This window comes from Malurus melanocephalus, unplaced genomic scaffold (genome assembly GCF_030028575.1).
Source record: "Malurus melanocephalus ecotype Western Australia unplaced genomic scaffold, MMel_1.1 scaffold_307, whole genome shotgun sequence".
In the NCBI taxonomy this organism is placed as follows: Eukaryota; Metazoa; Chordata; class Aves; order Passeriformes; family Maluridae; genus Malurus; species Malurus melanocephalus.
Window position 1 is genome coordinate 82,735 of NW_026623539.1, and position 14,053 is coordinate 96,787.

At 49.2% G+C, this 14,053-nt stretch overlaps 1 protein-coding gene across 2 annotated transcripts in view; it reads right to left on the reverse strand.

Moving 5' to 3' along the window:
* LOC130579997 (runt-related transcription factor 1-like) overlaps positions 1 to 14,047 on the reverse strand; it is a 24,692-nt gene extending 10,645 nt beyond the window's left edge. The window contains exons 1-3 of one of the 2 annotated variants that reach the window (XM_057377221.1): positions 12,668 to 14,047; positions 7,696 to 7,852; positions 4,650 to 5,561 (exon numbers count right to left, since the gene is read on the reverse strand). In XM_057377221.1, coding sequence (XP_057233204.1) covers positions 5,488 to 5,561; positions 7,696 to 7,852; positions 12,668 to 12,937 — 501 coding nt within the window. In that variant the 5' untranslated portion in view covers positions 12,938 to 14,047 and the 3' untranslated portion in view covers positions 4,650 to 5,487. Of the gene's footprint in view, positions 1 to 4,649; positions 5,562 to 7,695; positions 7,853 to 12,667 lie in introns of those variants that run through there. The other variant, XM_057377220.1, reaches the window with a different exon arrangement.
* Between the last annotated feature and the right edge of the window lie 6 nt (positions 14,048 to 14,053).

The window sequence follows — 14,053 nt, forward strand, 5'->3', positions numbered from 1 at the left end:
GGCTGTTTGTGGAGCTCTCAGAAATGACTTGGCCTCCACCAAGTGCATCCAGCTCTACCCAGAAGCTGTCTAGAGTGCTGTGTCACCGCTGGGGAGCTCAGGGAGAGGCAAAAACAGGGCCAGCAGGTGGAAAGGACAGTTCAGGGTGAAAGGGCTCCAGTGCAAAGCCGCCCCCACCTTCTGCTGGAAATTCCCTGGGATCCCTAAGCCTAATAATAGCCCTGAGCCCAGCTGTAATTTCAGACCATTCAAAAGGCTTTTGAGGTAGAAATTATTCACCCAGACTTTATGGGGATGACAGAGCCATGAAAAGGTCCAGGCCCAGGTTCACAAGCGGATTTAGTGGGATTCAGGCTGGATTTAAATGCCTGAGTCAAAAACTGCACCTCTGACACCTTCCATTCCCCCAGTCCGGGAGGGCTTCTCCCAAAAAACAGCCCCAAGTCCTCCTCAAGCCCAGACCCTCAGAGGAGTCAGTTGGCCATGTGTGAACCCTCTGTCCCCTCTCCTTGGCTTGGAAGCTGCTGCTCTTCTCCAAGGAATGGAGAGAGACAATTTCCAAGGGATGTGGAAATCCAAGAGATTTTCAAGGGACAGGAAACCGGGAGTGGCTTCAAATTTATGCAGAGTAAAGCTGGATGGGAGACTGGGCAGGAATTGTTCCCTGGGAGAGTGGGGAGGCCCTGTGAAGCTGTGGCTGCCCCTGGATCCCTTTGAGTGCCCAAGGCCAGGCTGGACATTGGGGCTGGGAGCAGCCTGGGACAGTGGGAGGTGTCCCTGCCATGGCAAGGGTGGGATGAGGTGACCTTTGAGGACCCTTTCTTCCCAAACCATTCCCTGATTCCATCCCTCAGCGCCGTGGCACAGGGAAGGAGCTGGGAGCAAACACCGCTCCRGTGACCTGGGCATGGCTCCAGGGAGCGGGGAAGGTGTGGATTCCCTGGAAGAGCAACGCCCTGCTCTGCCCAGGAAAGGCACGGAGCACCTTTATCCCATCAGTGCCGAGGCAGTGGCTAAGGCTGAACCATCCCAACCTGACAATTCCTTCCTCCAGCAGCTCCCCGAGCACGGGGGTGCCCTGGGGCTGCTCCCTCAGAGCTACTGGAGAAAAGGCTCTGTGCTGCCATCCCATCGATTCGAGGCTGGGAACAGAGCCGGGGTCACCTCATGGGTACCCAGGAGAGGGGATAACCCTGCCATTAGCAGCCTGGAAGCTKCCCAAGACAGCCCTCAGAGGCACCGACAGCTCCGTGGATGGGGCTTTGTGCATCCAACCCAGCTGCGGAAAGTTCGTGACTTCACCAAAGCTTTTCCTTCGGTTCCTCCCTAAACTTCAGTTCCCGGAGCTCCAAGCACCGCCTCGCTGGAGAGTTCTGGTGGCACTGAGCCCTCCAGGCGGCTGCTCCCCTCCTCCTGCCCTCTCCAGAACCTCCTCCCTCTCCCTCCCCGCTCCTCAGGTACAGMAGGAAAAGGCAATTTAGGATTGCTTCAGAATTTAGGATTGCTCCTTGCATCCTTTTTCCAGTCCCAACCTTGCTGAAAGCTYGCACAGAATTCCCACTCTGTGCCCAGAGGCTGCAGCCCTCCAGGAATATCAGCAAGAGAGGGAGGAAAAGGGGCAGAGATGAAGGGAGTAAGAATTTGGAGAGACTGAAAACCGTGTGGAAATAATATGGTGGGGAAATCATTGGGGAAGCAGGATGGGGGCAAAAAAGGTGGAGAGACACAGCATTAAAGTAATAGAAAAAATTTAAAAGTCTATTTTAAATCTTTGTTCCTGCTCCTAAAGGGTTTTTGGAAGGGAACAGAGGCTGATTCAGCCGGATGAGGGTTTATGCACATGACTGTGCTGGAAAAGACTCTCTTGACAGCGATTGTGAGTGGCTGATTTGCAGCATCCTCACTCCTGCTCAAGTTCTCTGGCCAGCCCTGAGCCTGATTTATCTCCCAGCAGGATTTTATTTTGGTGACAAAATAGCTGCTCTGATTTGACTTGGGGTGTGGGGACACACATAGAGAAGTACACCCAAAAATCAGGATATTTCAACCAAGATGCCCCCAGTTCTGAGGGGTGGCACCAAAATACAAACAGCAAAATAAAAACAAATCTTTTAAAAAAAGAAAACAACATCAAAMCAACAAGAAAAAAGCTGCAGGGCAAACAGATCTCTCAAAACTATGTAACCTTTGCATCTAGAGAGGTACTTTGTCTTCCCTAAACAACATTCTGGGAAGTGCTTTTATGCTGGGGAAAAAAAAAACAAACGGGAAAACATTCTGAGGACGGCGTCTGCCTCATCCTCGCCGCTGCAAAAATGTCCGAGCGGAGCTGTGCAGAACCAAAAAATAGATTTATTGTTATTGGAGTGAGGGCAGTGGTTCAGCACTTGGCATGGCCACTGTTTACAGCAGGAATGCTCCCGGAGACAGGAAGTTCTCYGAGCCCTCTGCCATTATTTTTCTCCTGTTGACGCGTTCAGAGAGGGAGSTTTTTTGCCCCGATGAAATGGTCAAGAAGGCAGCAGAGAGGGGTTTTTGGGGAGCTGGMGGAGCTGCTGGCAGGCATGCCCAAMCCCATCCCACAGGATGGGTTTTGGGAGTTCAACCCGTGTGAGGAGCAGCATCATCCATGGGGTTCATTCCAAAATCAAGGATTCACGAATTTGGCTGCCCAAGGCACCTCGGACAGTGAGAAAGGATTTTCCTGTCCTGTCCTGTCCTGTCCTGTCCTGTCCTGTCCTGTCCTGTCCTGTCCTGTCCTGTCCTGTCCTGTCCTCTCCTCTCCTCTCCTCTCCTCTCCTCTCCTCTCCTCTCCTCTCCTCTCCTCTCACCTGTGCATCCCTGCTGAGGTTTCCCAAGCCCTTTGAGGGACCCAGCCCCATCCCACAGAATGGTTTTTTGGAGTCCAGCCCCTGTGAGGAGCATCATCATCCATGGGGTTAATTCCAAAATCAAGGATTCACAAATTTGGCTGCTTGGAGTGAGCCCAAGGCACCTCGGGTACAGGGAAAGGATTTTCCCTTCCTCTCCTCCTTCCTTTGCATCTCTGCTGAGTTTCCATCCYCTTGGAGGGCTGGGTTTGCTGCTCAGCCTCACTGGGATTGCACAGAAATCTCGGCTCAGGTTAACGACACAACCAAGCCWCCCTTCCTCGATTAAAAATAAAATGACCACTCCTGGCCTCTACTTTTTAGGGGAAAATTCACCATTCAGAGCAGAATGGAGGGAGAAGAGTCCTTATCAGGGAAGTTGAGCATCTAACTCATGCCCTGGGCACAGCCCCTTTCTTCCACTGAACMAGAAAATCACAGAATGGTTTGGGTTGGGAGGAGCATTAAAGATCATCTTGTGCTTCCTCCCACTGTCCCAGGCTGCTCCCAGCCCCAATGTCCAGCCTGGCCTTGGGCACTCAAAGGGATCCAGGGGCAGCCACAGCTTCTCTGGGAAATYCATTCCAGTCCCTCACCACCTTCCCAGGGAACARTTCCTTCCCCGTATCCAAAGAAAATTCCCACCTCCCTGCAGCCAAACCTCCCTTCGGCTGGCTGTGCCATCCTTTAAATGCCACACCCTTATCAATCAAAACTCTAAATAAATATTTTGTTTTAAACTCTCAATTGACCCTTTTCCCCAGTTGATTGCCTTCAAATTTTTTTTCTGTTTTCATCCCATCTGGCAAACTCCGCTTATTGTGSCTCCAGTATCTGATCCCACGTCCCCTGCAGCATTCCAAAGGCTTGGATCAGAACCTGGACGCCTGCTTAATACTGCTTTTACGACCCTGCATCCTCTGTTTTGCACATATTTTTGTAATTCTGAGTGCATTTAAGTCAAAAAAATAAAATCAATTTCAACCAAGTGCTCRAATAACGCAGCCACAAAACGAGGCTGCACAGAAGGAGCAAAATTCCAGCTTGGGAATGCCGATAAAAATAATTGGATTTGGAATCCTGGACAGTGATTTTTGGAGTTTGAGTATTTTTGAGATTTTGTCTTAAAGTGAATGTTTTTTTCCTTGAGAATTATACCTGGAAGAAAGAGACCTGATGGAAAAATTGCACTTGGTAAAATCTCTCGTGTTCCCCTACAAAGCTACACCTGCTTTGGCTCTGTGAAAACGGAAAAACGCCACAAAATTTACTCATTCCTCGGATCCTGAGGAAATGTACGCACGGATTTAACTTTCCATCCTTTCCGAGATGCAGTTTTTAAAACCATGCTGCAGCTCCAGCTCTTAGGTTTAGATTGAGATCTCCCGCAGCAAGCCAAGACACTTCTCCATTAGCTCCTCTTAGGATAAACCATTAATAATCATTTTCATCTGGAAAACATGTTTATTTGTTGGGATTTTTGGAATCTTACGTCCTACCGAGGAGATAGGAACCGGGATTAGTGATTCCATGAGGAAAATATGCCATGTTCCCCACGCCACAGAGCTTTCCCTCTCCAAAATAACTATTTGTTTTTCATTTTAGCCAATGAACTTGCACGGTGGCAGGCTTTTTACATCAGGTCCATTTCATCAGAGTGACCTCAATTGGTTCATTATCCACTAAAAAAACAGGGAAACGCTGCAGCAGGAGCGGTTGGAAGCTCGGAACGTTCACAAACGGAGGGTGAAAAAAATCAAGATTAATTTTGTTTTAAGCAGGTAATCAGGCCGAGGGGGCAGGCTGAGGTTGGCTGAAGTTTCAAAAGGACGTTTTTCTTTCAGAAATGTCTTGGTGGGGCTCCCCAGCCAGACGGGCAGGTTTGCCCAGTAGCATTCTCCAACTGGGCTGAGGAACAGGAGCCCTGGATMCCGGCCAAATCCAATGGAAATCTGTTTTATTGAGGAAAAGGAGCCAAATTGCTTTCCTACCACAGCTCCAGGCTTCGGGTGACCTGTGACAGTGTTGCTCCTATTCTGAGAATGAAGAAAATAAAATATTTTGGGGTTTTTAATTCTAAACAAAGCTGAGGAGCATRGGGCAGCCTCTGGGTGCTGGACATGAAACGAGGCTGAAAGTTTGGCTGATATTCGGTGTCAAATATTGATCAGGGATACTCCTTGTGACCCTCCCACAAGTGGGAGGAAAACATGGAAAATAATGTTGGACACAGGCTGTCTGGCTGGATTTCACAGAAGGAAATTGAAATTATTTATTAAGAGCATCAAGAATGGGAGTTTCCTCCTTGGAAAGGACAGAGCTGTGGGTGCTGAGGGGATTTTAGCAGGGGTGGCTACACCTCGGTCACAGCCACTCCTGATTCTCCATCGGGGATTTAAAACTGGGATTTTCAACCCCCTGATGGATGCAAGGAGCCTCCCCTGTGCCCTGAACCAACGCGAACTCTCGGTCCCTGCTCGCACAACGCCCCTGGCACGGCATTATCAGCGGTGGCACTGAACTTCTCCCAGCTCAAATATTCCACGGCAAACAAAGTTCGGGCTCATTTTCCTGCAGCGATGTATCAAAGGCAGCAGTGCCCTTTGAAGCGGCCACCTCACGCTGCAGGCTCCRTCCCAATCCCACAGAACAGCAGCTCCGAGATCCCGCACAAAGGCAAACAGTCCCCGCCTTTGGAAAACAATCCCCCGGCGGAGGAGTAAACAAAAGCATSCATTAGTCACCCGCCCCAAAGATGGGCAGCACGGGCAGGTGAGGATGTTTAACCTGACTAATAGCACGCAGCATTCCCGAATTCTCCACTTAAAGGATCCCCGGCAGCTGGATGTCACACCCGGGACACCCTGGGAGTGACTGGCTACCGGAGCGGCGCAAGGGGCTCGCTTTTCCCAGTAAATGGGGCCTATCTGGTCCCAGCTGCTGGATTTGGACCTTGAAGCTCCCCCAGCTCTCAGTTCTGATTCCCAGCTTCATTCCCAAGGCCAGGAACTGAAGTACAGGTTTGTTTTTATGAGCTTCTCCAGCCCTCTGCCAGCTATTCATTTGAATCCTCTAAACAGTCAGCTCTGAATCATAATGCAAATTCCATTTACTGAAAAGGTGGTACCTTTAATACACCAAATGACCACGTTTAATGACTGATACTTTTAGACATTACAGCATCTCTCATGTTTTCAGTAAATGGATATAATTTTCTCTGCATCACCCTATTATTATTCCTCRCTGGCATTACGAGGCGACGTTCTCGGCTGCGGGTGTTTTGTACCGAGCACATTTGAAGACGGCCCAAACAACACAATTTGAGAGGCAGCTGCCTCTGTACCCTCAGCTAAAGCTGCTGCAGCACCCAGAGGAAAACCAGAGCAGGATTTTATCCCTAAAATGTGTTCGCCGCTCCGGCGGGGCCGTGTTTTCACGGCGCTGTGCCCGTGTTTGTGTTGGAAGGGCACCCACGGGTGCTTTTCACTTCAAAGGCACACAGAGGCTGTTGGGTGTAATCAGCAGAACTTCCTCGCTCTGCAGCCTGACACATCTCCCCTTTGGAATAAAACCCACAAGTGGGTCAGCTTCGGGATGTCCTGGAGCACGGTCAGGAATCTGTGTGGAACCAGGACACGGCTGGGGTGGCACAGGACACAGAGGGACAGGGAAATGGGGAGGAAAGATCAGCAATCCCAGGTTCTGAGGGACACCAGWGCAAAACTGCTCCAAAAAGAAACCTCCTGGAGTGCAGGAGACACTGTCCTSTCACTGCATTGTCCCTGAGTAATGCTGGAATGCCCCATTCCAATTTCAAAGACAAACAGAAAAAACCACAATAAAATGTTGCATGAATTCACATAGGAACTGGGAAAGGTTTTCATCCTTGGCCATAAAAGGCAGAGGCGGCTCCTTCTCCTGCACTTTTCCTGAGCAGCAACTCGCTGGCTGCTCTTTGGGGGTTTGACTGAACCTCCCTGAAGTCCCCTCACAGCGACAAGGGAAGCTTTTAAAATAAACTAATGGGATGGTGGCTTGGGATTTATGAGATTTAATGTTAAGGAATGAAGTTTTACAGGGTCCTTCTGCGGATTTTTTTGGGATGAAGCTTTGTGCACCTGCCCACTCATGGGCAACGCCTCAGGAGCTTCCCAAAAACGTTTTTATATACTCCCATCTAATTCAACTTCAACTCTTCTTTGTTATTCATGCTCCAAAAGCCTTTTTATTTACACACCAGTAATTACTGGTTATGGCAGAGATCCAGTAAATCCAATTTTAAACCCCTCTCTCCTACCTGGTTTCTCCCATCCACGTTGAAGGAGACATTAAGTGCCAGGACTGTCGCATTTTGAGAGAAAAAAAGGTCAGAAAAAGAGCCTTCAGCAGCTCAGGAACCTGCCAAATTTTTAGATCTGTGCGGGAATTATTTATTTGTACTTTCGGCTTGCAGAGATTTTGCGAGTGCTGGAGAGCCCCGAGATGACCATGAGCCTCTACGCAAGCTGAAAATTGTTGTTTTAAATTGAAAATGGGCCACTTGAACTTAACCACAGGTAATACCATGCTGCCTGAATTAGCAGGGGCGGCTACCAGAGTCACAAATGTCACTCTCTGCATGGTTTTTATAATTTTCACCTGAGATTTCACCGCTTCAATATCGGAGTAATGCAGAAAAGGGGTTGGGAAGAAATGAGGAAAACCCATCCTGTGAATTTGGAACGGATGACCTCCACCACATCCCAGAGCATTCCCTGGTGGAGAAACCCCCCAGCCCCACCTCCAGGAGCAGAGCAGACCCCCAGAGCAGCTGCAGCCCCCGTACCTCGGCCGCTCCTGCCCACGAAGCGCAGGTCGTTGAAACGCGCCACCTGGTTCTTCATGGCGGCCGTGGCGTTGCGCAGCTCCGCCGAGTAATTCTCGTCATTGCCGGCCATCACCGTCACCAGGGTCCCATCAGGGACATCCCCCAGGGCCACCACCTGAAACAGCGAGGAGCACAACCCTCAGCTTCCTGCATGGGGTGCAGAGGATCAGAGAGTAGCAGGGAAAAAAACAGCGAGAAGAATCCACGGGGAAAGTTTAGATAGCTCAAGCAGGTGTTGGAGGAGATGGGAATCATCTCCATTCCTATTTGAATCATCTCCATTCCTGTTTTGCTGGAATGGAAATCCTCATCTTCCCAAAAATGTTGTCCCTTCCATTATTCTTTAATCAAGAATCTGAATTTGATTAGAGAATTTGAGCTCTGAATAGACAAATTCCATGTACACCTGCTGCTCAATCGTGTCGCGGTGGTTGAACTGTTACTGTGCAAAAATGTTTTCCAATCTAGACAAAAATTCTCCTCCCCATTTCCTGGAAAACCAAAGATTTTAAAATATCATCATAGTGATAATTTTAAATATCATTATATTCCTATAACTTYCATTATTTAAAGTGCATCTTTTTCACTCCTCGTCAGGGATTTCTATAATTTCAAACCTGATTTTTCTTAATGATTGCACAGAAAATTTTTTCCGCCGATGCACCTCCGAAACACCCGGCGTGATGTGAAATGAAAAATACGCTGCTCTGAGGTAAAAAACACACAAAAGGAGCTTTCCAAAATCCACTTCTGTAACTGTCAATAAATAAATTGAAGTAGTAGCACTCGATGGTTTAATTTATGTCAGCAGCTCTTAACGGAGCTGCCCAAGCAGAAATCCAGAGCAAGGCCGTGGAAAATCAGGCCCCAATCAAATGTTTAATCCCAATTTACAGAACAATTCCTTTTTTTCCTTTGGGAGCATAAAGCAAATAATTTTCAGACCTCACCCTCAAGTGGATGGATGGAAATAATGACCTGAACTAAGGAAATCTACCAAAAGTTTTACCCTTTCCCCAAAATATTKGTGCTGTAGCTCCTCGGGGCAGCATCCATCAAATATTTGGGAACACAGGATTCGCTGGGGTTTTGATAAGAGATAAAAAGATTTCTAATCTGAAATATTCTGTTTTATATCTACACTGTTTGCGCTAGTTAAATGAGGAAAAATTTAATTTTTATTGTATCTTCTTGAATTCCCCAAACAAATCAACCTGCTGRGATTCCATGGGGATCTGGGATGTCCCTGCAAAAATCAGAGCTTGAATTATTTTGTCTGATTCACTTTAGAGCCATTTACTGTTTCCCCAATGCTCTAGCAGTGAGCTCAACACTATCACCAAAAAGAAAAACTCCCCCCCCCCCCCAAAAAAAAAAAACAAACCCAGAGAAAAAAAATCCAGCTTGTTTTTAATTCCTCTTTTGCCCTCTGGAAGAGGAACCAGCCCTGCACTGCGTCCTCCGAGTTGCAGCTCGATATTTTTCCTTCCTCTTAACATTTTCTGACTTCAGTCCAGGCGGTTGCAATCGGCTGAAGTTTGTCACAACCTGATTTCATTTCTCTCAGTTTCTGATCTGTTTGCTCTTCAAAAACAGGATCAGCAGCTCCTTTACTTGATTCATCCCTGATTTTTATTCCCCAGCCACAGCCACCTCCCAAAATGTGAGAGAATTCCCCAGTTTCAGGTATTTTCCAGATTTTCCTTCCACAGGAGGCTGRGCTTTTAATTTCTGTGCTCTCCCTTCGGTCACCCCTAACCTCGATTTTCACTTCCACATGCAAATCTCGGGGTCAAAATTCCCTCTTTACATCTCTATTTCAAGTTCCTCTTTCCCCGTTCCTCCCTGGCTCTGAATTTGGGGTTTTTGTTCTCCTCTCTCTGCTGTAATTCGGTTTTTGSGCCTGGTCTCTGCTCAGCTTTTCAAATTTCCCTGATTTTGGCAGAAATGAGGCCCGGCTTGAAAGGCTGCAGCTTGGAAATTTCACAAAATTAGCAACTACGCAGCCAGTTCTTTAAAATTCCTGCAAAACCTTAATGAATCCACATCTAATAGGGAAAAAATGGGAAAAGGGAAAATCAGGGCATTACCCTGCCATGCAAATACTTCATTTAAGAGAATTTATGCCAGGATTTTAAGCTTTCCTGAAGTTTTACATGGATACAGGGCCAGTTGCCTCTGACAGAAAATATTTTAAAGCTTTCAAATCTCACCAGAGGCAACCTCGACGATAAAAAACGGGAAGAAAATCTCAGGAACAAGTCTAAAACTGACCCAGCCCAGAAAAGAAACTGGACTTGAAAGTGCAGACAATAGCAGCAGAAATACAAATATTTACATTAGCAAAAAGACTAAACAGATAAGTCGGGGCTTGTTAGTGGAGTTATCAAGGACTTTGTTGTACTTTTCACCTCTAAAACTTTGTATTTCCAGAGAAGCAAGGAGAGAATCAGGGATGTAGCACTGTGGGGTATCCAAATTTACTTCTCCTGCATCAATTAACCCAAATTAGCCTTTTAAATTCAGATTTACGTTCATAACAGCACACTTGGACAATGAATTTATGTGGTCCCTTCTTAGTTGCTATGTCTTATTTTCTAAGTTTCTCAGAATCGTTCTTTCATTTAGGAGAAAACAATGAAAATTGATCATTTTGGTTTGAAATGATAGCCCGATCCTGCAGATCAAACATCATGAGTGGATGTTTCTAAATGTGAGGAGAAAACTCTCAGTCTCTCCCTTTTTATTCAGACAGTGATTGTTAATAGTTGGTAAAACTCAGTGCTTTTTGTCAGATGCAAATAAAATATTGGCAGCAGAGGAAATGAGCTGAATTTTTTTTCCTCCTGGGCCAAATGACCTGAAAAATCCCGATTTTTTAAAAAAAGCCTTTGCAAATTCTTAATATTTAGTAGGAAAACAATGAGGCTGGTTTAGATGAGGCCAATTAATTCAGGATTCATTTCTCAGCACTCTGTGAGGAGAGAATATGGGGGATGAGGATGAGGATGAGGAACACCGAGCACCCTGGCAAGCAGGTGCCTCCCAGCCCACCCTTCCAGCGTCTCCTAATGAAATCTTTTCCTRCTTTTAGGGCCGACTGGATTATTTTTTTTTCTCATGGATATTTTCAGATTAAATTATCCCGATGTTCCAAACTCCTGGAGAGCCTGCGCCGGGAGCGGGGTGAACCCCAGAGGCTGYGGCGGGGACAGAGGAGGGAAAGCGGCTGCGGGCATCTATGAAACCCCCTGGATTTGTTTCCAGGGGCAATTCCCACATCATCAGGGCATTCCCAGGTTCCAGGGAGGAGAGTGGGAGCGTTATCGGGCAGCAGAGGGAARAGCCGCCTCTCCTGTCCCTCCTCCGCCACGCCGGGAGGTGACCGGCACTGGGATCCCTTAGGAAAAACCGGGATTCCTCTTATCTCCCATCCCGGCGGGGCGGAGCGGGTTTCACCGCCGGACTTTTGCCTTCCAGGAGGAAAACTTGGCGGGTAATTACCAGCAGTCCTGGTGCGTGGGTAAGAGTGTAATAATTAATCTAAATGTGCGAATTTAGGAAGTGACCCCGCCGATCAGTTCCTCCCTTTGCCCGGCTCTTATCTGCGTAAAACAAGGAGACCAGACAYCATAAAACTTTTCCCTAAAGCCACTTCGTCAGCAGGATTTCCCAAAGCTGAGCTGATTTTCTTCTCCCTCTTTTCTCCTCTCCCAAAAACCCTCAGAAAGACTCGAGCCCGGTGGTCTCCAAGACAAAAAAAAAAAAAAAAAAAAAAAAAAAAAAAAAGTTGCGCTGAAGCAGCCGGAGTTCAGCAGTGACCGCAAAAGAAAGCCCGGACTTGACAAATCCCGATCCTAAACCAGAGCCCGGGGCTCCCCAGTAGCTACGTGTCTGTGCGGCTCCCGTCTCGGATAAAAGGATAACGACAATAATTCCCTTTCCCTTCCCTCGCTCGGGAGCCAATCTACAGCAGCAGCGGCAGCAGCGAGCTCAGGGAGTCAGCGACAGTCCCGAGTCAAAAACAGAGCGTGAGCAAGGGGAGGATAATTTTACTCCAAGGGGAGGATGATTTTCCTGGAAGCMGCGTAACGGGAAGGGAGGAAAGCACGAGAAGCATCCCCCGCACCGCTCGGCAGGGTCCCGGCGGCCCGTGACAGGAGGCAGCCGCGATCTGCTCTCCCATTCCCTCCTCCCCATCTTTTCCCCGGATTTTACGTGGATTCAGCGAGGAACTCTGGAAACGGGGGAACTCCAAGCGGTCTGCCCGGGTTAGGCCGCGACTTTTGCTGTTATTAAAACCATCCATGAAAAGAGGAAATGTGTTTTTTTGATTGTGGCTGGGTTGTTTTGTGGTGTTTTCTCCCCCCGAAGAATCCCTGGCAGGGGGAAGCCGGCACCTCCCGAGCGGGGCCCGGGCTGCGGGCGGGTGTCCCCCGTGGGTGGCAGCGGGTACAGAGGGACCCGCCACCGCCGGGGGCGACTTCTGGGGGATCCCGGAGCTCCCTCAGTTCCGGGCCGCCCGCATCCATCTGCGACATCTGCTCCCCAGCGCAGCCGAACTCCGCGGGGCTGGMGCTCTTTTTTATTTTTTTYYCCCCTTGCGCAGAGTTATGAATGGGGAGAAGAAGCARGCAGAGGCTGCGGGGAGCTCTCCCATCCCATGGCATTCCCCGGCTGCCACGGCTCGCTGCTGGCCGGAGCGCGGCCAGGATACTTCCCACGCGGGCGCGGAAAGAAGGATGGGAAGGGTGGATGGAAGGATGGAAAGAAGGATGGGAAGGATGGAAGGAGCAGCGGAAAGGATGGAAGGAGGGAAGCGCGGAGGCAGCCGGCTGCCGGTCCGAGCCCCCCATCCTTGCCCCCCGTGCATCCTCGCCCCATTTTTCGCCCCGTCCCCACCCGCTCTGCCCGCGGCGCTCGGACCTACCTTGAAGGCGATGGGCAGCGTCTTGTTGCAGCGCCAGTGGGTGGGCAGCACGGAGCAGAGGAAGTTGGGGCTGTCGGTGCGCACCAGCTCCCCGGGGTGATCCGCCAGGACCTCCACCATGCTGCGGTCGGCGCTGCGCAGCTTCCCCGGCAAAGCCCCGCTGTGCTCGGCGCCGGGCAGCGGCAGCGGCTCGCTCATCTTCCCCGGGCTCAGCGTGGTGGAGGGCGGCGTGAAGCGGCGGCTGGTGCTGGTATCTACGGGGATACGCATCACAACAAGCCTGGTGAGCCACAGACCTCCACAGAGTTTCTACAAAACAGCCGGACGAGCGCAACTCTTCAGCGAGCCGCTCTCCGGGGACCAACATAAACGGGCGCGGGCTGAGCACCCGCGGGAAACTTGTTCCTACGCCAGTCCCCCGAGTTAATTTTTTTGCTGATAGCGAGCACGCCGAGCCTTAACTCTTGGCTTCCTGGCGAGGCGGAACAGATCCCGTTAATCCGATAAGCGCGAGGGGTCGTCCGGGCGCGGCTTTACCGCGCATCGAGTCCGCGGCCGCAGCGCGGAAAGTTAGCGGGGACAAAACTCATCCCAAACTCCCAGAAAAAAAAGAATAAAAGGGAGGGTGGCAAGTACGAGACACGGTCAGAGACACCCCGCGCTTCGCAGTTTCTTCCAGGTGATTTCTCTCTGGTCCCAAGAGAAACCAAAAGGCACCGGCGTCTTCCGGAGGCAAAAATCGCTCTTTGAGAGAAATTCGGGGTTGTTCTTCCGAGGAGGCGGATCGCGAGCTCGGCTTGCTGATCAAAGGTCAGCTGGCTACAACTGTGGGTAGAAATTCACGTCCACACACTCATGCACACACACATCTACCGGACCTCATCAAATATTTACAATAGAATCTGTGGAGAATTTAAACACAACAGGAATCCATTAATGCTCTCCGCCAGATTTCTTCTTCTATTTTTTTTTTTTTTTAAGCAGCCTTGAAAATGAGCTTCAGTAGTTTGGTTGGCGTTGCTCTAAGAGCGCTCGTGTCATGACCTTTCAATCATTCTTGCGCAAAAAGAAAAAAAAAGAGAGAAAAAATGAAAAGAAAAGCTCAGTGCATGGCATTCAAGCTTCAGATCTCTCTGTCTTTGGTAGAACGCCTTTCGTCAGTTTAAAGAAAGGTCGCAGCCGATCGCGAGCGCCGGGGCTGAGAGGTCCAACAGCTGAAAACTTGGGGTTGGGGATGTTGGTTAAATTGTGGGTTCTCTCTGTGGTTTTGTGTGTGCAACAGCGCTCTCTCTCTCCCACTCACGTCCTCCTCAGCAGTCAAACCGACAGTCTGCAACAACTTCGGCGCTCATTGCCAATTCTTTTTTTTTTTTTTTTTTTTTTTTT